The 25,547-nt window shown below is 44.1% G+C and overlaps 1 protein-coding gene across 3 annotated transcripts in view; it reads right to left on the bottom strand.

The window, feature by feature from the left end:
* Positions 1–245: 245 nt before the first annotated feature.
* SEC14L1 (SEC14 like lipid binding 1) overlaps positions 246–25,547 on the bottom strand; it is a 51,136-nt gene continuing 25,834 nt past the window's right edge. For 2 of the 3 annotated variants that reach the window (XM_058561732.1, XM_058561733.1), the window contains 14 exons: positions 19,798–19,947; positions 19,554–19,685; positions 18,139–18,267; positions 16,560–16,791; positions 14,917–15,026; positions 13,299–13,488; positions 10,802–10,890; positions 9,612–9,682; positions 8,571–8,742; positions 8,104–8,238; positions 5,235–5,369; positions 2,741–2,992; positions 1,373–1,551; positions 246–1,046 (listed from right to left, as the gene is read on the bottom strand). In XM_058561732.1, coding sequence (XP_058417715.1) covers positions 941–1,046; positions 1,373–1,551; positions 2,741–2,992; positions 5,235–5,369; positions 8,104–8,238; positions 8,571–8,742; positions 9,612–9,682; positions 10,802–10,890; positions 13,299–13,488; positions 14,917–15,026; positions 16,560–16,791; positions 18,139–18,267; positions 19,554–19,685; positions 19,798–19,947 — 2,082 coding nt within the window. In that variant the 3' untranslated portion in view covers positions 246–940. The remainder of the gene's footprint in view (positions 1,047–1,372; positions 1,552–2,740; positions 2,993–5,234; positions 5,370–8,103; positions 8,239–8,570; positions 8,743–9,611; positions 9,683–10,801; positions 10,891–13,298; positions 13,489–14,916; positions 15,027–16,559; positions 16,792–18,138; positions 18,268–19,553; positions 19,686–19,797; positions 19,948–25,547) is intronic. The other variant, XM_058561734.1, reaches the window with a different exon arrangement.

The following is a 25,547-nucleotide window of genomic DNA, read 5'->3' as shown; positions in this document are numbered from 1 at the left end:
AAATGGCAAATGTGACTTATTCTGTCTTCAAAATACCCTTCTAGTGACTAGAAGGACCGCCTGGGCTCTGATGCCATTAAGCTATGAGGAGGCACTGGGGAGGTAAATCTAGAAGGAGCTCAGGACTAACATTCTGCAGGTAGGAAGAGCAACACACCAGAAGGAAAAGGGAAAGAATCCCCTCTGCCCAAGTTCACATACAGAAAAATCCTGCTCTCAAAGTATCAAAAAGATGTGAAAAGGAGGAAACAGAAAATCATGTTTAATGATGGCGATGTTTTTCGTGGATCACGGGGAGCCCCCGACCCGCCAGCACCCACTTTAGAACAGTGGATCCATGTGGCCACCAGGAGCCAGGCTGGGTGCTCCCACAGGCTGCCTCTGCGTCCTTCCAATTTAAGCAGCGTCTTGCTCAGAGGAAAAGGTACCTAGCGGGCCATCACTCAATCCTTGGACCGTGTCGACTGACAGCAGGGAGAAGACGAGGACCGCGATGCAGTTTAGGGGAACAAGCTGGCAGCTTCTGCTCCACGTAGGAAGGTGGGGCCACCTCTGAAGGATGGTGTAGGAATTCATCCACTAAGGGACAGCGTGGAGGTTGTTGGAAACATTTTTTGCATCAACATTTGAGACAAAGTCAACCTCTTAATTGGTATATAAACTACTTTTCTTTCAAGGGAGCCCTTGTGCTCTGGTTTGATTTTGTGCACTGTATAGAAAACCTATGGCTATTGAATGACAGTTAGAGTTAAAACTACCTGTCGAGACAGTTTTGGGATCAATGACTACATTTACCATCTGGAGAGCTATTTGCTACCTAGAGGGTGAGAGGAGTCTGCACAATGTGGCCGCTGGGCAGGCGGGCAGTGGGCGGAGCACAGCGGGCTGTCCAAGGAGGCACGGCCGTCCCCTCTGCGCACTGGGCACAGGCATCGCAGCACTACCTGGAAATCATGGAGCTGGAGTGAGACTGGCTGGAGGAGGTGGTGGCGGCGCTCAGCTGGGAGAACCCGCTGTGGCTGGACTCCAGGCTGCTCATAGAACCTCTGCAAACAGCACAGGGAGGGGACGAGGCGTGAGGACCCCACCATGGGCTACCCCACTTCCCACACTGCCTTCCGGACTTCCTGGCCAATCCTGCTCTCTGTTCCCCTGACTCTGCTCCCCAGCAGCACTTACAAAGCAAGGCTGGGCAGGGTCCCCCAGAGACATGGCACCCCACTGGCCTCGCACACAGATGATAGTGAATTGGCAACAACAAACGGCCCAAAGGCCACTCTCACCTGTACCCAAGACCCGCTATACTTGCTGAGCCTCCCTCTGACCACACCAGACTCACACGGCAGCCACCCCCTGAAAGAGCCGCCCGTACCTGAAATCCTCAGACCCGATCACTTCGGTATAGTACATCACTTTACACTTGTGAGAAGAGACCTGCAGGGAGGCCAGCACGTCGTCCACCCGGGGCAGGTTGGTGGCAGCACACGCTGGCATGCTGTGGAATTTCCACTGCAGGATGTAGAAGCCCGGCCACCGCGTCACATGTGAGCCCTGGAACAAGTCAGGCAGTGCCAGCTGAGGAGGATTTACTTTCAAGTCCCTATCCTACAGTGGGTCTGCCAAATGCCAAGGGGAGCCCTCCCTGAGTCCACTCGGATTCAGCAGTGATCACTGACCATCTCGACAGGTGAAGGACCTGCTACTTTGATTCATTATCAGGGCCGGTCCCACACTGCCTCCACCTGAGTGCCAGCCCTGCGGCGAGGCCTCTGCTAGGTGCTGGGAAGGCCACGGGGACTCTCTCTGTCTGTCTGTCCATGGCAAGGACTCACAGCCTCAAGGGACGAAGCCCACACCGGAAGCAGGTGCCTGGCAGGATGGGAGCGCTTGGGGGGCCCTTCACTCAGTCTCGAGGGAGTCAGAAAAGGTCATCTGGACCAGGCAATGCTCTCGCTGACACACTTCCAATGACCTCACTAACACGTTCTGTGTTAAAAGAATGTCAATCTAAAGTAGAATGTCAATCTGTGAAAACTGCTTTCTCCATTAATTCTGGAATTAAAGACTGTGATACAGCTTAAAATGCTCATTATTTTTAGAACGAATAAAATACTCTCTTTTACTCTGCTTCTAAGACCACCAAAACACTGAGAGATTTATCCCAGAAAACTGTAAAGGGAGCAAAATTACACATCTATTATGAAGGCCAGAAGCACCCAAGAACTACCACTCTAAGCACAAGCACTCAAAATAACTGGATGAAACTTAAAAATGAACTGACAGAGCATTTTAAAACGATCAGAATACTCAGTAATGACAGTTAATAGTTCTCTAAGTACTTGTTTCTCTCACTTCTATTTGCGGTAATTTTCCTTTGAAAGACACAAACACAACACAGTCAAAGGACATCTTTGTGGAAGTCTTCTGAATCCCAGCTGTGTGTGTGCACGGATAATGCCTTCTCCTTCCTTCCCGTGTCGCTTCTGTGAAAACACTTCTCAAGACAACTCATGCACTTTAGATATAAGTCATGGATTCTGCCCAAAACCACTGCTCAGGTCTGAGTTCTCTCTCTTCTAAGACTCACTTGGCTTCCCGAGTCACCCTGACGTAACTAAAACCCGACACCCCTAACCGCTCTTCCACAGACCAACAGCACCAGCCACGCAGGATAGGAAGGAAGCAAAACACTCTTTCCTCTCCAGACAAAACAAGCTGTGGAGAATCACCAACTTCTTACCTGCACACTTTCTCCTTCTTTGCAAATCAGAGGTGACTCCACCATGCTGTAGTCACGGCCCAGCTGCCAGACCCTGTCTATCAGCTGCACGTTGTTGCCTCCTGGGGAAGTAATGCTGTGCGCCCCCAGGGAGTCCTTTTTGGGTGGCTGTGGTGACCTCTTGGAGTGATAGATGTTAAAGACAATGTCCCCTTTGCACACATCAAAATCCCACGTGATCACGGAAGAGGCATCCACAATCTGAATGAGAATCTGGAGAAAGAGACTGCATCAACCAACCATAGTAGGCCTGAGGCCCCGTGAGCACGCTGTGGCAGCATCGTCCCTCCAGGAGCCTTCAGCCCAGCTGTGTGTGTGTGGGAGGCAGGCAGAGGCGTCCGGCCTATCAGCAGCTCTCTTCACCCAGATCCATAATCCAACCACCCAGCTTTCCCACTCACTCTTCCTTCTTTCAACCAGTGGTTCCTGCTACGTGCTATGTGCCAAGCTCTGTGCTCTTCATTAGCTACCCCTCAGTCCAAGATTCCCCATTACATGATCTGTAGACAGCACTCTAAAATACCAGGGCCTGGCTGTAAAAAAAAGTCTTAATAATACAAAACAGAAATAACACAAGATGGTACAGAAGTGGTTCCGTGGTTCTAGGCTGGCGAGCACAGGGAAGGTCCCAGAGAAGGTGAAAGCTAAACAAAGAGCACACGGAGCACCAAGAGGAAGTGTCCCAAGCAGGGGGAGGGTGTGGGCACAGGGACGGAGGCCGGCCTCTGCACAGAGGCTCATGCAAGGGACAGTGGCAGCTGGGGCTGGGTGGACAGAGAGGAGCCATGTGGCATGCGGGATGCGGGACGGGCCTCGGGTGTTGAGTGCCAACCTAAAAGCTGAACTTGTCACGGTGCCCATATAAAGATTCCTAGCAGGGAATGATCAGTTTTAGTTTCAGAAGATTACTGTGGCAGGGACGTGAGGATTAAAACCAGCTGTAAAAAGTTATGTAGTCACTAAACAATTCTGGCAGAAGCCAGGGCCTGTGTGCACCCCACCTTCCCACTAGCACGCCTGGTGAGCCCTCTGCGCACATCTGCTGTCTCTTCAGCACTTCGCCTCTCGTCAAGCGGGCTCTTTTTTCCATTCCACCACTGTCACTTCTCACCACTAAAACAGCACTTCAGAATTTCCTTAAAGAGCAGATTCCATAAAGCAGAAGAGTCACGTCTAACAATAGCGGTGGCACTAATGACACAGCCCACTCTCCTTCTTCAGCAAAGTGGCTCCCCAGGGGCGGAGCTCTCCTGAGACTTAGCCCCGCTCTGCTGACAGGCACCCTCTTCCCACATTTACAATGGGGACATTTAATTCAGCCTTCATTTTAGGGGTATCACTCTCTGTGACTTGTGCTTTACTTAACCCCTAAAGCAAAATTGAAGTTTTTATGGTTTTGATGTAGAAAACCTGGCTACGCGTTTTCACAGATACCCTGTGACTTTCAAGAAACATCATGCCACAAGTTCTCCACCAGGGAAAAGAGCGACAGCTACCCAAGAAAAGACAAACCAGAACACCGCCTTCTCGAGCCCACCCTCCAAACAAGAAATTAATACAAATAATCCTCCAGACACAGTATGAAAATTGGAGATTCCCCCTACAGAATCTATGAAGTGGACACACCAAATCTGTCTCCGCCTGCTCAAACCACAGCAACAGAATCTACTTGCCCCACAAGCAGCAGGCTGGCTATACCGAGATGCACCAGCAAGGACAAGTGGCAGGAGGCAGTAAGGGGTCCGCTCCTGGCCAACCCCATTGGCCTGAGCCAGCAGCCCATTCTCACTGAACACCCACTCTGTACCAAGTGCTGCGTCCTCTCCAACAACTCGGAGCCACAGACCTCACCCTGGAACTCAGGAAAGGGTAACACAGTTGTGAGCCCCTCACACCTCAGTCACTCACGATGTTATAGGACACACAGTATAGATAAAAATACAGCAATACTCTTGCTCCTGCACCAAAATGTGACAGCAAGAAGGGAAAATAGAGATGTGCTGGTTTTTCTTCACTCCATTAGACTCACAAAAATGGGCAAATTCATTAGAAAATATAAATAACCAAAATCCAGTCAAGAAAAAACAGAAAATGAAATTGGTTCTATATAATCATTAAATAAACTAAATTTAAGAGTCAAAAATCTTCCCACAAGGAAAGACTTGCTCTTCATCCCTCTGTGTGAAGAGTCCCTAGTAAAACGGAGGTCAAGAGACCTGCTCTCCTTTTCCAGGTGCTCTGACCAAGCACAGCTACTTTCTATTCTGAGAGGTGCCTGTTCTTCGGTGTCGACATTTACCCAAACAAAGACCACGTGTCAACAAAAATCTAAAGACCAAGGCCAGAAAAAGCACTTGATTCTTCTAAACTGAATCCTATCGGCAAGAACCACTGAAGAATCTCTGTCGGAAGAGAGGGCTGCAGCCACCCTGCGCATTCGTCATGGAGGGCATACCTCATGCGGGGCTCCTTTGAAAACACTTGCAGACTGGTAGATGGTTTCGGTCCAGAGCTTTAGGTCTTCGTTTTCCAGCTCCTCCGCAGTCCTGTACAGAGACTTGGGAACCAGCCCACCCTCTGGCACTTCACACTGGAAATGTAAACAGAGCAATGAACGCTGTGCAAACACAAACGAACCCTCTGAAAACCAAAGAGACTGGCAAGCGCCACATCCTGATAAGCTCGACTCCCTGAGGCTGCTCAAGAAATGGTGAACACCAGCAATGTCATAAAATATTCTGTAGTACTTAGGAAAACATTTTTTAAAGCCACTTAAATACATGTGTCTTGCTTTAAATAAATGAGAACAAGTTGAAGCTGATTTACCACAGAATTCACACTAATATGTATGAGGTACTGGGCTCAACTACTAAAGTTGGTTTATATAAGAATTATAAGTGTTTCTATTGCACTGTAAAGGGAAAACATTATGTTAAAAAAAGAGTTTTATTCTCAGGGGCCGGCCCGGTGGCGCAAGCGGTTAAGTGCGCGCGCTCCGCGGCAGCGGCCCGGGGTTCGCTGGTTCGGATCCCGGGTGCGCACCGACGCACTGCTTGGTAAGCCATGCTGTGGCGGCGTCCCATATAAAGTGGAGGAGGATAGGCACAGATGTTAGCCCAGGGCCGTCTTCCTCAGCAAAAAAAGAGGAGGACTGGCGGATGTTAGCTCAGGGCTGATCTCCTCACAAAAAAAAAAAAAAAGAGTTTTATTCCCAGCAGCTATAGGCATTATTTTTATTATATGCAATTATAGTCAAGAAATATAATCAATGATGGAAGCTTCATGCGTATCCCAAGTCAAACGACTGGTCCATAACACCAGCCAAAAATTAATAAATGACAGCTTCTTTTGAATTTGCTTGAAACAGGATAAGCTGAATTAGAATTTGTACATTTCATAAATTTCCTAATTGACCTTGATATAATGACAATACTAAAGTTCATAAAATCCAAAGTACTCCCTATATCATCGGCCCTGGGAGGCAACCACGAGGAAAGCCAACACTACATCCTCAGCTGGCAGTGTAGCATGACTGGGAACACGTCACAGCAATGATGTCATGTTAGAAGACAGCAGAGTGACATGTGGTTAAGACCCTCCAGCCGCAGGAAAGCAGAAGTGAGCGCCGCCTCTTCAACACCAGCTTGCACAGTAGCATAAGAGAGCTGAGAAGAAGCCTTAAAGGTCAGAGTGTGGAGATCTCAATTAATAATGAGGACTCACACTATCGTGAATACATCACAGCGGTCAGTGCGTGACAAACGCAGGCACGATTTGACGTGAGTCAAGTCTCCTGCTCCAGCTCAATTGTTCTGGTCATAACTAGGAGGAGCAACCACGTGGGATCATTCTCTTATATAATGTAAGTCATTGTGGGTTTCTACAAATCTCACCTCATGGTTTAATCTCATAGGCACTTGGTAAGTTAGGGTCCTGTAATTTACTTGCTCTTTGCATTGCACTGTGATTATGCCTGCAATTCCTTACAGCAGGACTGATGAACTGAGAGCTGAATTCAAATGCTGTTTAAATTCCTCTAACCATCCAGGAAGATTTCCCCTGAATTCCCCTGAAAGTCCAATTCATTAGCTAAATACATGAGTCACATCCAGTGTGTACACATCTCTAAAGGATAACTTTATGTCTTATGAAGGATGACAGAGATCCTTTCTCTAACAAGAACCAGACGTGCGAGCCCATGACTCCTTATTGGCTTCAGCTGTCACTTCAGCAGTCACTTGGACCTCTCCAGGCCTCAGGTCCCTTCACCCTCACATCAGGCAATTGTGCTCTGGAGGCCATAAGGCCCTCAAGGAACTAAACTTCTCTGATTCCCTAGTCACAGTGCAGAGTGTAGCAGTGGAGGCCTAGCAACTCAATGAATTAAAAACCCTAAATTACATAAAAGAGAACTAGTTCCCTTAATTTATCCTCTTTAAAACATTATCCTGATTTATTGTCAAGGGGGAAATCTTTTTGATAATCAATTTGACTTTTTTAATAGCGGTTTTAAAAAAAACGTACAGGGCAGGCTCCGTGGCATAGCGGTTACCTGTGCGCGCTCTGCTGCTGGCGGCCCGGGTTCCAATCCCGGGCGCTCACCAATACACCGCTTGTCAGGCCATGCTGTGGCGGCGTCCCGCATAAAGTGGAGGAAGACAGGCACAGATGTTAGCCGAGGGCCAGTCTTCCTCAGCAAAAAGAGGAGGATTGGCATGGATGTTAGCTCAGGGCTGATCTTCCTCACAAAAAATAAAAAAAATAAAATAAAAAAATGTACAGCTCCGGGCCGGCCCCGTGGCTTAGCGGTTAGGTGCGCGCGCTCCGCTGCTGGCGGCCTGGGTTCGCATCCCGGGCAAGCACTGACGCACCGCTTCTCCGGCCATGCTGGGGCCGCGTCCCACATACAGCAACTAGAAGGCTGTGCAACTATGACATACAACTATCTACTGGGGCTTTGGGGGAAAAAAATAAATAAATAAATAAAAAGAAAACTTGACAGCAAAAAAAAAAAAAAATGTACAGCTCCTCTAAAACAGTTTGACAATCTGATTCACACAATGCCGAGTGATCAAAGCAAGCTGCAATTATATTAGATTCTAAAATAAATTCTCATTAGTATTTAACAGTGCAGAAATGTGCATGTTATCAACAATTACCTAAATGGTTCTATTTAGTTTCACCCTGAATCAGAGAGATGCCAGCCAAAAAAAGAAAAACAAACAATCCACACTACAAGTTCTGAAAATCATTCGTGCAAACCAACATCCACCTTTCCTAGTCTTTACGTAGCCAAATGTGCAGCTACTGGCCTAAATACATACCATGCACTCTCCGCCCAGGAAATCTGGAATAATCTCTTTATCAATGTAATCCAGCAGGCCTCCAGGACCCTGGTAGTCATTTCCTGCATAAATAAGGAATTTCCTTCTGGTGTTGTCATCAATGAATGGACTAACCTGTAAGTAATTAGAAAAGACCATGTAGTCCTATTTGCTTTGCTGTCTGATTTTCAAAGATTAAAATTACAATGTCATATTATGAGTGGGTGGGTAGGGGTGGGGGGGAAAGGGAATTCGAGTTTGATAGACTTTTTCTGTAAAGTCCACTTGCATGACATTAGGACACTCAGGAATTCTTTCTTCCCCTAAACAATTTGAGAAATTTTATATCTTTTCGTGCTTATTTTGTTTTTTCCTATGACTTAAAGTCATAGACATATGTACATGAATGCATGTATATCTACCTTCCAAATGGCTAACAGTTACTGTGAAACAGCACCTAAACCTACCAGTGTCCAGAGGACAGGAAACACCCTGGGAGCCCGAAGGATTAGCAGGCGGCCCAGCGTTTCGGGGTAATTGGCCTCCACCACCTCGATGATGCGCAGCAGGGCTTTGACGCCAGGTCTCCACAAGTGGCGCATGTTCAGTCCCTCCAGGTCCACCAGGCAGGTCCACGAACTACAGGAGGTGCAGACATGCGTTTTACTCAACAGACAGCATATTTAGCAAACTGCGTCCTATAGCTGTTTTTTTTTCTTTCTGACATTATAAAATAGTCATTTATATCCATTTCCAAAGATGTACCAGTTTTTTAATTACAGTGTTATGAACCATACTTACATCTATTTGTATAAAGCACACGGGATCAGTGTGGCAGGACCAATCCCTGAAATATCAAACCAATCAACGGCTAATCGACAGTGAATAAAAACCTCAGTCTGACAAACTCAGTGACCCAGCCAGTAAGGCAACACACTGAGCCACATCTATTGACCCAACAGGGCACGTAGCTGGCATTTTAATATGCAGTGTGACTCAACTACAATCAGCTATTTTTCAGTAAATATTTGAGTCAAGCATTGTCTCAGGAGCCGAAAATAGAGCAGTAACCAAAAACCCCAATCCCTGCCCTCAGGGAACATACCCAGTTACCCGTCTATACCCTTCTCAGAGCGCCAACCTCTGAATCACTGTACATTGTCAAAACAGTTTACCATAACTAGAAGTATGGTTTAGGAACACAGGAAAAGTTTTTTCCCCTCTGCACCCCCAAAAACCTGCAACCCTGGGCTCCCAAAGACCCTGCAGACTAAGAGGTGACAGCAACGCCTAGGGGGTTAGAAATACCAAAATCCAGCAACGGTCCTCACAACTGTCCATATTCCATGTTTATTTTCTACCTTTTAGAACACATGGAAAATAGTAAACTATTTAGATTTGGTCCTCAAAATCTAAAAATCAAACGAGATTTTGGTTCTACAAATCAACTAGAAATATTTAACTCATATTCTCAATAAACTGAAGGAAAAACAAAATCGCACACCTACCTGATAGGCCGACCAAAGACTTTTGTATTTTCTTCACATCGTCTGAGCCCTTCTTCATTTATGGAGAGAACCTATGGATAAAAGGGCCATAAAAATCCCATGATTATTCTAAGAAGGTAATACTACTGTATCAAGCCATGAAAGAGAGTGACAATACTACAGCATATTTTAGGTAAGCATTTTAGGTAAGTGATCTACTTAGATTTTCTGACACATTCACACACACAAACAGATCACCGACAAAAAAATACCTCACTCTCAAAAGAGAATGAGCACTGTTCTCTGTGGCAAAGGTGACAGCTACCCCGAGTGAGATCAGTTAGGAGCAGTCACCAGATGGGCAGGGAGGGCATGACCCGCTCACCTGTCTTTAGAAGAAGCGCATCTGGAATAGTCGGAGGTAAGTGACTGTTGAGTTGGGAAACATTTTGATTCCACACGTACCAGGCAAGAGAAAGGGCAGTCTTAGAACAGACTTGAAGGATGGCTAAAGGGAACCCCTCGATTTGGATTGACAAATCCTCCCCTATAGAAGTGGTCCATCCATATCTTTATGCGCAATGTGTGCACATGTGGACATATATGTGTGCACGTACGAACACAGTGGCGGGAGCTAACAGAATACATAACAAAATGCCAAAGTGGATATTTTAGGATAACGGGATCATAGATGTGCCTTTTAAAGTTTTTGTTTGTTTTTTAATTTAAGGACAATATTCTTCTCTTCCAACTGCCCACACTGTGGAGGCTGCAGTGGAAGAGCTGAGCCTGGAGTCAGGGAGACAGGGAAGGAGGCATTTATAATAGTGCAGATGAAAGACGCTAAGAGGTTGGATTGAAGAAATGCCAGTAGCAAGAACACTATTAAGAGGTCTGATCTGGGAGACATCTCAGAAGGAGAGCTGGGGTAGGAGAGCAGGGACCAGCTCAATGTGGGAGTAAAGGGAAAGATGACTCAGAATCAGCTCCCAAGTAGTCATCTTGAGTGGATATACAGATTTTTTTGTTGAAGCTTCCCCGTGAAAAACATTTTTATAACTTTTGTGTCCTCTTTTGAAATTTTTAAAACATATTAATAGATTTTCCTTTCTAGTTACAAAGGCAATAAATGCTTGTTATGACAGGACAGCTGTAATATCCCAATCCTGCTGGCAGAGAAAGAAACTGTGAAGCCAAAAGAGAGCACTTACGTATCTGAGCAGGGCCTCCTCCCCGAGGGCTCTCACCAAGCCCTTGGTGTCCATCTGCCCCAGCCTGAGCACATAGAGGGGCCGCCCATCTGCAGGAGAGGGGAGGGAAAGGATCACCAGCACCGTTCCTGACACAGCCACAAGGCTCAGAACCTTAACAGGGAAATGTGCTCTCCCATAGTCCACATGAAGCTCTTCAAGCTTTTCCTTCTTAGAAGCAGCAGCTGCTTTCTGGGGGCCAGGGGAGGGTGCAATATTTTTCTTCCCAATATTGTATAAGAAAAAAACAAAAGCCGACTGATGGAGCAGCTCAGCAGGGTTCTGGAGACAGCTCTGCCCAGGAGGAGGGGAGCCTCCACCCGGCTCTAACCTGCACTGGCCATGCTGGCCATGGGCAGCGCTGGGCTCAGCCTCCTCACTGAAACAGCCGCAGGGCTGAACACAGCTCTGATTTTCAACAGCAGGGCAACAACAGAAAACTCACACTTCTTCTATGAATACAAAGTACTTGTAAAACTTCATTTTCTAGGGAAAAAATTTTTTTTTCATTTCACAGGTTACCAAAAAATTTATATCAAGTTTTTTTTTTTTCTTGTGAGGAAGATCAGCCCTGAGCTAACATCCATGCTAATCCTGCTCTTTTTGCTGAGGAAGACCGGCTCTCAGCTAACATCTATTGCCAATCCTCCTCCTTTTTTTACCCCCAAAGCCCCAGTAGATAGTTGTATGTCATAGTTGCACATCCTTCTAGTTGCTGTATGTGCGACGCAGCCTCAGCGTGGCCGGAGAAGCGGTGCGTCGGTGCGCGCCTGGGATCCGAACCTGGGCCACCAGTAGCGAAGCATGCGCACTTAACCGCTAAGCCACGGGGCCGGCCCTCAAGATTTTTTAAAAGCCAGCTTCCCTTAACTCCCACCCTAAGGACCAAGATAAATGAGGACTTTCTGGAAATCTTTACATCCACACCAACCAGAACATGTTGGCTCTACTACTTGACAGCCCGGAGGTCTAACGCATGGAGCCTGAGAGGAACCTAACTCATTATATAAACTCTCTGTCATCATGGGCCAGCTACACCAAAAGAAAGAGATTTTGGTGGCCAGAGAGTATCCCTAGAGTCAACAGCTCCTAGACTCCTGCCACTCGGGGCCACAGGGAAGTAGCAGAAAGAAAAGGCTTGGATTAAGCTCCTCAAGAGGAAATATGACTTGTCTTCTGTTGTTAATGGAGGGTCAGTGCTGTCATCTTGACACAAGGGTCCAACATTTACCTTGTGTTTATCACCTGGTAAACTTCACCTCCTAGGAGAATCTGGATCTAGACCTGTCCTACTTAAAGCAAAAAGGGTTTTGTGCTCCCAAATCTTGTTGAAAGGAAGATTTATAAAAAGTCTCTCCAAACATTTAATAAGATACATTTGTTAATGTCCTACTACCAAGTTTTTTAATCTTTTGAGGGTTGGAAAGTGGAATAAATATATGCTTCTAGTAAAAATTAATAATGCTATAAATTAATCTGGAAAAGTACAAAAGATGAAGTCAGGAAAACATCAGAACTGTCCAGTTTTGAAGGGACCTGTTTGGCGGTGGAAGAGGGAGTCCCAGAGCAATCTCAGTGGCCTCTCTGTGATTCCATTCTGTTCACACTCAAACTTCGAATGAGGAGACAGTGAGCAAGCCTTGACAATGCAGGTTTTCCCGTACGGCATGCTGCGCACTGCAACCCGAATGAATCCCGCTTCCTGAAATCACTCTTCATTTTACATCTATCACTGTTCCTGATTTATGTTTTGCTTCCTCCCAAAAAAGGAGCTGAAGTTCTTCACTGTTTTGATGTAGAAAACCTGGCTATACATTTTTACAGATACTGTCGGGGTTTAAGTCATTGAAAAGTCCCTTTACTAACACAGTCATACTGAAAAAACTCTGCCATCAAAGTTTCATTTTTTATTTTATTTTATTTTTTTTTGTGAGGAAGATCAGCCCTGAGCTAACATCTGCCAATCCTCCTCTTTTTTTTCTTTTTTGCTGAGGAAGACTGGCCCTGGGCTAAAATCCATGCCCATCTTCCTCCACTTTATATGGGACGCCACCACAGCATGGCTTGACAAGCAGCACATCAGTGTGCGCCCGGGATCTGAACCCAGGGCCGCTGCTGTAGAGCGCGTGCACTTAACTGCTTGTGCCACCGGGCCGGGCCCCCTCATTTTTTAAATAAATCAAAACAAACTCCATTTAACTAAGAAAGAAGTGAAATAATCTGCCCAAGGGCAGTGTGAGCTGTGAGGAAGAAGCAAGCACAGTCTCAGGTCCTTCCTCCACTACTCCGCAGGGCATTTCCGGGGTGGGTGAGGAGTGCAGTACTGGTGTGATGAGACAAAACGTATCATCAATTTGTTCAAGCTGAGAGATGGAAAGGACAATGCACTCATGGGGCCCCACTTAATTCTGTAGAAGGAGGTCTCTAAGCACACTTAAATGCCAAGTTCACAGGTTACCTTTGTCGTGATGGTGCCAGCCGCCCGCGTAGTAGTCCTGAAGGACCTGGGGAGGGTTCCAGGTATCAAGAATGTAGTCTACCTGGTGTTGCTTTCGCCAAGTCAAAGACTGACACATGATCTCTCTGGCTTTGTCAATATTGAAGTCCCGGGCACGTAAGAACCGAAGAATATGCTCATCTTTTGGGATCTATTAAGAGAAAGAGATGTTTCTAAATAATGTTAAAAGTTGCTAAGGGAAAAAACCAAGTTACTAAGTGAACAAGACTAAAACTTACACTTCTTATCAAGAGTGAGCTGCATTATTAGACTATTTAAAATTAGCCATCACCAGAAAAACCTTCCTTAACACTTTAGAAAATCAGTATTAGTCTAAATAATCTTTAGAGCATTCCATTTTAGTTTCAGTAGAGTGAAGGTATAATTTCTTAAACATCAAATGCTTCAATTCACTGAGTTGAACTATGAATTTTTATGATGTGAACTTTTCTGTATACATATTACACTTAAAGAGAATACAAAAAAGTGCTGTTGGTTTGGTAGTAGTGGTGATATTGCTAACATTCAGGAATCGTCTCTAGATCCCGCTATTGGGAATCAACAGGTCAGCTTCCCTGAGTAAAAATAAGGCCAAGACCGTGCCTGAGTCCCATCCGGACCAGCTGTCTTCCTCCACGGCGACACGCTCACTAATGCATACCACTGATCCACAGGCGACGAGGAGTGAGTGGGAGCTGGAGCCGACTCACTACCCACTCCTGGGAAAACAACTCCAAGCACCCAGCAGGCATCATCCTCACTCAGAAAGGACCACTGTTATAGGGAAGTGGTTAAGAATGTGGGTTCTGGAACCAAATGGCCTCACCACTTACTAGCTGTAAGACCTTGGGCATGTTACTCAACTTCTCTGTGCCTCAGTTTCCTCGTGTGCACAACAGTGGTGATAAAAATAGCACCCACCTCGTAGGGCTGTTGGAGGATTTATTAAAAAGCTTAAAACCATGTCTAGTACATGGTAAATGCACAACAAATGATAGCTATTATTCCTGTGGTTGTTTTCTCAATATTGATACTAAACAGTCCTCGGATATCTGGGCTCTAGTAACCAAGACTGACAGAATGAGAGAGTAGGCCCACGGGATGCAATGCCCAGCTTCCCTTTACTAAATAATGTCAGTAACAAGCGAGACAAAGAAATCTGCCTCTGAGTCTCCATTAGGATGAGGCTTATTATAAAAATCTAATTCCTTATGAGGCTAAAATTTTACCAAAAACCTCAGAATCAAAGCTTAAACATTTCTAATCTCTAAATAATCTAAGAACTCTTTCCAAATCTTCTGAAAATTAAAATGTATGAATACTTGGAACATAATGTTGCTTTGTAACTTGACATGTAATTGTTTTTAAATGAGACCATTCTCTGTAAAACCTAGAAAAATACAGCTAATTACACACAGAAGGGCCACGAAAGACTTGGATGCCACACAGAGATACAGAGTCAATGACTTTACATTCCCAACGTGGCAATTGGGAACACTGACTCTAGGTAACTATGAATGGGGTCAGGGGTCCAGGGTTTCCCAGACAGCACCACTGCACGCCAGATGCCAATTCTCACCTTTCCCTTGTGGGTTTCCTGGAGCCACTGGCGAAGCCGGATCAGGCAGCTCTCCTGTAGTGGAGTCAAGTCACCCAGGTATCTCTTGATGTAGTCTGCATCTAGTTTGTCTGGAATATAAGTTACATGAAATCATTTACAACAAAGAATGCTGGAACTTGAAGTATTCCGAAGTCCTGCTCAGCGAAGTTCATGTGTGATCCTAGAGTCTCAGAGCTGAATGAAACTGCAGGGATGGCAGATTTAAACCAGCCACCCTGGAGAACCTCAATGACAGTCTTTAAAATCAAATCACTGGGGCTGGCCCGGTGGTGCAAGTGGTTAAGTGCACGTGCTCCGCTGGGGCGGCCCGGGGTTCGCCGGTTCAGATCCCGGGCGCGCACCGACGCACCGCTTGTCAAGCCATGCTGTGGCGGCATCCCATATAAAGTAGAGGAAGACGGGCATGGATGCTAGCCCAGGGCCACTCTTCCTCAGCAAAAAGAGGAGGATTGGCAGATGTTAGCTCAGGACCGATCTTCCTCACAAAAAAAAAAATAAAATAATAAAATAATAAATAAAATAAAATAAAATCACTGACCAAGCCACAGGTACACTTGCTGATTCAATGCTCTCTCTCTGATTACCATCAGATCACCTCTATTTGCAAAATCTCAATACTATTCATAATAGAACAATGGCTATAACAGATATTTAATAACTTTTAATTCAAAGTTATATAAAGAGTCCTTACATAATATAAAAACATGAAATAAAGTAAACAAATGGATCTAAACCTATTATGAACAAAGCTACTATGTTCAAGAATACAAGAAATCTTTTTCATAATACGGTAACATAAACTGGAAGGATGAAATAAATTAAGTATAGCAAAGAAAAATTCACAAAGTGAAAAATAAAATGCAGTCTCAATCCAATTAAAATATCTGCCATCTGCCACCTCTTGAAAGCTAACAACCAACACAGTTTAGCTGCAGAGAAGAATGTATGGAAAGATAAATACCAACGGTTTAACAAAACTTCTGAGTGGTAGAATTTTCTGTTTTCTTATTTTTCTATGTTTTCTGAACTTTTTACAATGGCTAATACTTAGAAATAACAAAGTTGTGTGTGTGTGTTTGTGTGTGTGTAACAGACAGGAAACGCAGCAGAGCACAGCGGCTAAAAGCAGACATTGGAGACAGCCACCTGGGCTTAATCCCAGCCTTGCCACCTACTAGCCATGTGACCGTATGCAAGTTACTCAATTCCTCATGATAAATCATGTATAAAATGAGAATAGTAAGCATGTCCTACCTAAAAGGAACCATTATCAAATGAACTAATACTCATAAAGTACTTGACACGTAGTAAGCATAAGTGTTTGATGATGATATAATTGTGATAAAAGGATTAGCTGCTACCTTACGTTCACTAAAGATACCTTCAACTGAAATAAAAAAAAATCCTGTTTCTTCATTCTAAGGAAAAAAATAAAATGAATGTGTTACATAAGCTAGAGGAAAAGGGACAGTAATGAGATCCATTTTCTTTATGTAACATCGAAATGCCCTAAGGAAACAAGGATACTAGAGTAAGCAGAGAGGAAATGACTCCACGTAATTCACCAGTCTTGCTGTCAGAACAAAGCCTCTCAGACCCACCGTCAGGGGTGCCCACCGCGGGCTCAGGAGCCCCACTTGGGTGACTGGGGGCCTCGCTGTTCAGCCCCTCCTTCAGAGCAGCATCTGGGACAACAGCCAAGGCTGCGGCTTGCTTCTTGCAGGACGTGGATGTCTCTGAAGAGGGCGCAACAGAAGGTGGAGTCCAACGGGGCACAAACGTTATGCCTTCTTCTTCTAACTGGCGCAGATAGTATTCAATTATTTCCTTTCCCTTTAAAACAAAATCAGTTCTAAGGTTAGTATATATTCAACATTCAAACTATTAATCCATCACAGGTTTTTTTTTTTTTTTTTTTTTTTTTGCTGAGGAAAACCGGCTCTGAGCTAACATCCACTGCCAATCCTCCTCCTTTTTATCCCCAAGGCCCAGTAGATAGTTGTATGTCATAGTTGCACATCCTTCCAGTTGCTGTATGTGGGACGCGGCCTCAGCATGGCCGGAGAAGCGGTGCATCGGTGCGCACCCGGGATCTGAACCCGGGCCGCCAGCAGCAGAGCGCATGCACTTAACCGCTAAGCCAGGGGGCCGGCCCCCATCACAGGTTTTTAAAACACTAATAAAAATTGAACTGCTATGGAATAAATAAGAAACAGAAAAGCCAAATGCCTTTGTTTTTGTTTTTCATAATTACTTACTTCCTCTTCTCCAGAGGTCTAGGAAACATATCTAAAGAGAGGGAATTTTTTACATGACTAATTAAAAGCACTGATTTACCACACTTGGACTCAATGTGCGCTTTGTGTCTCAATCCAAACCCTTTCCGACACCATTTAAAACAAGCCTTCAAAAAAAAGTACTCCATAATCCCATAATGATAAAGTTCAAAATCAAAATCTCACAGCAATAATCAGCGGCAGCATAAAAATGAGAAGGAAAATTCTTCCATGGACGATGAACCTAGTCACCGAAGGGCTGGGGACCCCTGAGAGATCACCTGGTCAGTATCTCTTCAGTACAGCAGACCTCCCACCAGCAGACCCTGAGGTGGCACCTGGGGTGCTGTAAGCTAGCTACTCCTGCCTCCCCGCACCTTGCACCTTTCCCAGCAACTCCAAGCAGAGAAGGCCATAAGCCAGTGGCTACACTCCCCTCCTTACCTCCACTGGCAACCTGAATCCTCATCTCTCTCTTCCCCATAAGGCATGGGGAAAAGTCAAAGCATTTCCTCTTCAAGAAATGATTGGGGTCCCTGACTAATCCGTTCTCAGCCTTCCGAAAAGATTGCCAGCTTGGGGGCCGGCCCAGTGGCGCAAGCGGTTAAGTGTGGGCGCTCCCCTGTGGTGGCCCGGGGTTCGCAGGTTCAGATCCCGGGCGTGCACCGACGCACGGCTTGTCAAGCCATGCTGTGGCAGCGTCCCATATAAAGTGGAGGAAGATGGGCACAGATGTTAGCTCAGGGTCAATCTTACTCAGCCAAAAAAAAAAAAAAAAAAGAGGAGGATTGGCATTGGATGTTAGCTCAGGGCTGATCTTCCTCACAAAAAATAAAAAGACTGCCAGCTCAGATCATCTGAGACTCCTGCCCACCCTTTTCCTAAAATTCCAAGATAGACTCACTTTTTTAATGTTACTGGTATATTGCTTCATTGCAATTTTTTCCACTGTACTTTCAAAACCAAAGAAAGATTTAATATCTAAACTTGCAGACTGTTCAAAACAGGTCCAATCTTCATTTTCAGGGTGAACCTGCAGATAAATGAGAAAGCATTCCCTTTAACTATACTGACATTGGAGAAAATCATTTGTCTGCTCCTCAATCAACTGGTAACCAGAAAAAACACTTATTTTACTAATAATGTTACTATCGTGAAAACAGCAGATGGAAAAATTACAGAGAGGTTCAAAATCATGAAAGCCCAAGTAATATTCTAAAATATTCCAAAAATGACTATTAAAAGGACAGCTTCCTTTTCATTCTTAGTTCATTCATTCATTCATTCACCATATTTATCAAGTGGTGTTCTCCATCACGAACAAAACAAAGACCCCTGCCTTGTGAAGCTTACAGTCTAGCAAGGAGAGATAGGCAATTAACGGGAAGCATAATAAGTAAGAAATTATATCATCATCAGAAGATAAGTGCAATGGAAAAAAGAAAAGTTGAAACAGGGTTAAAAGGAATGGGGGGCAGGTTGCAGAATTAAACAGACTGTTCAGGGCTGGCTTCAAGGGGAAGGGGAAAGCTGAGCAAAGACTGAAGGAGGTGAGGGCGGGAGTCAAGCTGAGATCTGGGGACAAAGTGATCCTGGCAGAGGGAGCCCGGGAGCAAAGGTCCTTACAGGAAGCATGCCTGTATGATGAGGGAACAGCAAGAAGGTGGGCAGCCTTGTGCACAAGCAAGCAAGACAGCTGAGGTGTGATTAAGAGAAAATGTAGAGCCTTGTAAGCCACTGTAAGGATTCTGGGCTTTTCCTCTGAGTGAGATGCAGAGACACTGCAAAGTTTTGAGCCCAGAAAAAGTATGACATGATCTGACATACTTTAAATGGATCACTTTGGATTCAGCGTTGAGGATATACTGTAGGAGGGTAAGGGCAGAAGCAGAGAGTCTATTAGGCTATTCTAACAATGTGGTAAGAGAAGTCTTGAAAGCGGGTGATAAGCAGTGAAGATGGTGGGGCAGACAGATGTACTCGGCTCTCATCTTAGAGGTGCACAATATCTTAGGTCCTTTAATATACATCTTTCAAGTGTCACAGTACGGCCAGAAAATAAGTGGCATATTAAAGTAAGATTAAAAAACAAATCAAGGCATCACTTGGCTACCTTAACTGCTACAACAACACAAGCCGTTCTGCAGTAAACCACACCTACTACCCTGCTTATCCCACTAATCGGAAACGTGACAATATTTCATGAAGAACTGCATTCTAAGACAAAGAAATGCACTGTTTAAAGAGATGGCCAAACAATTCTTGGAAGCTGTATGCCTGCACACTCTCACATCTTTCACTGAACACCAGATTACTCACGCTGTAGCAGCAGTACTCATTAATGATGACTCGATTAGAAAATGTTTCATTGTGGGCCTCAATGTGCAAAGTACGTTCCCGAGAATTCAGTGAGTTTTTCTGGACAAAATAAACATAATCAACTCCTGCAATCTTTAAAAAAGAAATAAAAAGTTTATTAATAACACCCAATTGCAATAGAAGGTGCAAGCATCAATTTGTTTTGGTTTTGGGGGATTGCCTCTAAGATGTCCTTTTCAGTTACCTTTTTCAACAGTCTAGGTGCATCTATATCCAGTTTGCAGCGCCTTTCTATGACGTGAATAGCCCCATCTTCACTCTTGAATTCACTCACAGTGTCACTGTCCACAAACATCGGAATCAAAGGACATGTAGGGAACCTCCTTTCATAGGCCTACGGATAAATTTTTAAAATGAGGAATTGAATAAAGATGCAACCTGACAGTTTGTCATTGATATTCTCCCTGGAATAAAACCACCTCTTTTTTTTTTTTTTTTAAGATTTTATTTATTTATTTTCCCCCCAAGGCCCCAGTAGATAGTTGTATGTCATAGTTGCACATCCTTCTAGTTGCTGTATGTGGGACGTGGCCTCAGCATGGCTGGAGAAGCGGTGCATCGGTGCACGCCCGGGATCCGAACCCGGGCCGCTAGCAGCGGAGCGCACGCACTTAACCGCTAAGCCACGGGGCCGGCCCTAAAACCACCTCTTAATACATGTCAACATGTTACATCACAACTGTCTTTGTCTTTACACCTTAAGCTTTCATTGAAAAAGAATTCGATGTTCATGGATTGGAAGACTCAACATAGTAATGTCAATTCTCCCTATATGGATATAGAGGTTTAACATAACTCTTATCAAAATCCCAGCAAGATTTTTTTTCATATCCAAAAATAAGATAATTTTAAAATTTATATAGAAAGGCGAAAGAACTAAAATAGCTACCATCATTTTGAAAAGAAGACTAAATTGGGAGGAAGCGCTCTACCTCTTACTATAATTAAGGCTTACTACGCAGCTACAGCCATCAACTTCAGAGCCTAGAGTTATGACCAAGCCCAATTTCCCTTTGTATCCACAGGAGAATAAGGACCTTACTCAATGCCTAAAACAAAGTTGCTGTTCAATAAACGTTTTTGGAATTATGGAATAAAAGCTTACTAAATAAACCAATGAGTCCAGCTTTTTGTTTCTGTGCTCACTTACCTTGGCCTGTCTTTCAGAGATATGTACGGCTAATGAATTCTGCACACTGTTAGCACAGAAAACTCTTAACTTTCTGGAGGGTTAAGGAAAAGAAGACTGCAAAAAGTTGACATAATTTTAGTCTCTGAAACTGCTTATAGACACCATACCCTAGTTTTTCAGCATGAACTACAAAGTTTCTCTAGCCTCTGAAAAACAGAAGCATTCCAACTTTATTAAAAACTTTGATATATGTCCTAGCTCTATCCATAGGAAAGGCCAAGAAGCAATGACACCTCAGTAGCAATGAGCAAACTTGGCATCCAGATCTTGGTTTCTAAATACCATTCCCTACTAAAAAGGAATCCATGCTCCTTGGAGAAATGGCTAATTAAAAGTCTGGAGCAAGGAAAGCAAGCATTGGCTTTTGTATTGAAATAAAAATAGCTATAAAGAATATTTAAGGAAATGTGACCATGCATTACATATTAAATAATATTATTCTATCAGTGTTAAATTTCTTGGGTCTGATAATGACATTATGTAGGAGAATATCTCTTCTTAGGCAATACATGCTTTAGTATTTAGGGCAAAAGTGTTATGATATACACAGCTTACTTTCAAATGGTTCTGCAAAAAAAATGCTGTTTGTGTATGCGAAAGAGAGATAAAGCAAATGTGTTAATTTATCTAGGTGAACAGTTGTGTTCACTACATCAACTTTTCTAAAAATGGAAATTTCTCAAAATAAGAAGCTGGGGAAAATATTAATAGGAAAAGGTAACTCTGGGGAGAAAAGTCCACATGTAAATTAATAGTGCTTTTGCACATAACTGATTAAATGACATTGTCACATTTTATACACAAAAATTTATACAAATTTTTGGTTTGCCCAAAGCTCGGGCCAACTGTGCAGTTCAACGGGGACCTGTGCCTTCTCACAGGGAGGGAGAGAGCTCACTGTGGCTCTGAGGAGATGCAGGCCCAGAGAGCTCATGCTTCTGGTTTTTCAAGAGAAGCCAGCAATCTGGATTTTTATGTGAAGCTTCCCTATTTTAAAATCCTGTTTGGGCCAAAGAGCCCACATCAGCAAGCCTTCAATTTTTATCTCTGCACTAAGAAATCTCTACAAGAGAACTGAGGAAGAACCCCGTTTCAACTCTCAACAGGTTCAAATCACTGTGTCAGAAGAGCAGCAATTTCCAAATGTCTTCTTACTTTTTTGCAAACTATCTGCAATATTATCAAGACATTTCCTAATCACATTCAACATTTATCAAATACAAAAATCAAGAAAGGCTGAACAAAATGAACTCTTCCAGAAGTAATTTCTTCAGTGCGAGAGAAAAGTTCTTTGATGTCTCCTCTTTAAAGGAAAAATTACTTTTGTAAGAGAGATAACTATCATAATCATTTGATCACTCTTTTTGTTTAACATAGAAATTGTGTCAATAACAAAAACCAAATGAGGGCCTTATCCATTTGCCCCAGAGAAGAAAGCTGCCTTCTGGGTAACTTAGCTTCCTCCTACCTTCTTACACCCACTCCTCCTCTTCCAAAAGGGATTTCTGAGCCTGCAGTTTGGGAGCTTGGCAATAGTACTTTCAGTTTTTAACCAGCCTTTGAATGCAATGTTGACATATTAAAAGCTTGTACTGTGCTAAAGAAAACCATCTTTTAGTGAAGACATTTCAACTTGAGAATGAATGAGCTTAACACTGCATTCTGCCAGGAAAACCCATTTAAAAGAAATTCCAAGGGGCCGGCCCCTTTGGAACCGGGGCGTAGCGGTTAAGTGCGTGCGCTCCACTACTGGTGGTCCGGGGTTCAGATCCCGGGCGCGCACAGACACACCACTTGTCCGGCCATGCTGAGGCCGCGTCCCACATACAGCAACTAGAAGGATGTGCAGCTATGACATACAACTATCTAGTGGGGCTTTGGGGAGAAAAAGGGAAAGAAAAGGAGGAGGATTGGCATGGATGTTAGGTCAGGGCTGATCTTCCTCACACACACACAAAAAAATCCATTTAAAGAAGGTACCTTTAAATTGAACCATGTTCGGGGCCGGCCCAGTGGCGCAAGTGGTTAAGTGTGCGCGCTCCGCTGCGGTGGCCCAGGGTTCGCCGGTTCAGGTCCCAGGTGCGCACCAACGCACTGCTTGGCAAGCCATGCTGTGGCGGCGTCCCATATAAAGTGGAGGAAGATGGGCATGGATGTTAGCCCAGGGCCAGTCTTCCTCAGCAAAAAAGAGGAGGACTGGCTGATGTTAGCTCAGGGCCAATCTTCCTCACAAAAAATAAATAAATAAATAAATAAATTGAACCATGATCATACCCAATTTAGCCAACAAACTAAGCCAGTTGCTTTCCATATAACAACTTGGACAGTGACCATCAAACTCACTTATAAACAGATCTGGTTTTACCCCGGAAAGAATCAGTAAGTGAAAAAACTAACAATGGCTTAAGTCTCTCTTAGAAGTTGCCAGTGCTCAAAGAAACAAATATACAACATATCAAGAAAATGTGGCAAATTGGCCAAAGTCCCTCAGCGATACAATTCTATAATTCATTGACTACCAAAATAACAGATATACACAGAGGGCCTATGTATACAGGCACTAATACTAAGATTCTAGAGAATACAAAAGTGGAAGACAAGGAATGGAGCTTATTTAGAGAGGCAAGACATAAAAACATGTAACTGCATACAGCAATAGAAAAGAAGACTGAGGGAGGAAGTGACAAACACCAAATGAACTGTATCGACAATAAAATGGCTTCAGACATCAGGGGAAATGACTTCAGGCTGAGGCAGTCACAGAACGCTCCACTGAGGGAGCACGTCCGTGTGGGGTCCCGAAGGTGCGAAGCTTTAGAGAAGTAGCCCAGGGAGAAGGGACATTCCTGGGGGAGGAAGCTGAGCAAAACCACAAGGGAGCCAAGCATGGACAACTCCAGACAGTCCTGCAGCCCTGTTCACCAACGCCCATTTACCCAGCAGCTGGCTCAAGCAGGAGGTCGCTCCACGCACAGCCGCAAGCACCATGGTCTGTCGCTGAAACTCAAAAGCACATAAACATCTAAGCTGATTCTAGACATTACCAGTGACAACCACTGGGGCACCCGGGGGGCCCTGACACTGCCTTTATCACAATTCCATCCTTTGTGGGCTGTTGCGCTCCTCCTCTACTACTACTAAGAGAAACTTAATTCTATTTAGTCCATTAGTAAACCGAGGTTCCAAAGTATATGCTATTTGTGAATAAACATGTTCATACTTAATAAAGTATTTATAAAAACTAAAATTTGTGAAAATTTGAGCCCTTTTAAAGAAAAGTTATAATGCACTTAGTTATGACGCACTTCATTCATCCAAATATTTACTACTACCCAATCAGATTAGCTATTTTCAAACTAGTACAAGACTATGAGTAAACTAACAACAGCAGAATGACATGCACAACTGTATTGGGTAAGCACTATATTCAAACCAAAGTCATTTCCCCCAGTCACCAGTCTTCAGTTAGACCAAAATATCAAGTCGTAACAACAGACTGGAATATCCACTGGTAAGATCAAACAAGAAAATATAATGATTATAGTAAAACTAAAAAGAAATATGTAAAAATTTGATATACCCCAAGCCATTTCCCTCTAAGACCAAACACATTTGAAGTTTAAATTATGAATTTCATCTTAGAAAACCTCAAATCCCACGGTTCTGATAATACACTTTTTCCAGAAGTAACGTTTAGTCTGGAAAAGATGTGAGTTCAACCCACAGTGCTGTGAGGACTGAGGAAAGGGCATCTGGGAGAAGGACGACAGATGCTGAAGTTGCCCAATCAAAGAGGTTCACTTCTTTCCTAGGACCTTCTCATTAAAGTAGGATTATGATGAGTGTTGTGGAAGGCACAATTATAGTTGAAAGAACAGATGGCAAATGTGTTGCTCATACACCACACACCAAAATGTTTGCAATTCCAAATATTTTAGACATTTTTTACCAGGAACACATTCTTTTTCATCCCTCTCTCCCAACACCCACTCTCACAGTTAACACACAAAGATATAAACCAGCTATATTTACTTTTGATAAAGGAGTTATTTCCATATTTATTGCTCTACACAACAGAGAGGGAATGGGCAAACAACGGTCAAGAAATGTGAGGGATTCTGCATCAATGTATCAATTTCCTTCATTCCTATATCCACTCCTTTGCTCCAAGAGTTCTAAACATGAAATATTTTTGTTAAAGGACAGAAGAAATTTCAGACTTCCTTCTAAAATCCACATATTTTCTCTTAGGAAACAGCACACGGACTCAGGGCACTTGTGCCAATTGAGATGTCGGGCCTGCATCAAGGAAAGGTCACTACACCCAATGACAACCTGTATACTCTGCCCTTCAGCCTGCACTGGACTCCACCTTTACTACCTGCCCTTGAACTGACCTTCAGGTGACTATTAGCAGGCAACAGTGACACAATTCTAAAGGACTTGGTAAATATCACCCACATAATTAAAAGACTCCAAATGTAAAAAGTCTGATTTATCCATACTACGATATTTTTTGTGTCAAAAAAAGAATCCACACAGTAGTAGGGCTTTTTCTGACCTCTTAAAATAATTCAGGTTAGGGCCGGCCCCGTGGCTTAGCGGTTAAGTGTGCGTGCTCCACTACTGGTGGCCCGGGTTCGGATCCCGGGCGCGCACCGACGCACCGCTTCTCGGGCCATGCTGAGGCCGCATCCCACATACAGCAACTAGAAGGATGTGCAGCTATGACATACAACTAT

This window comes from Diceros bicornis, chromosome 18 (genome assembly GCF_020826845.1).
Source record: "Diceros bicornis minor isolate mBicDic1 chromosome 18, mDicBic1.mat.cur, whole genome shotgun sequence".
Taxonomy (NCBI): Eukaryota; Metazoa; Chordata; class Mammalia; order Perissodactyla; family Rhinocerotidae; genus Diceros; species Diceros bicornis.
This window is presented reverse-complemented; position numbering and strand designations above follow the sequence as displayed.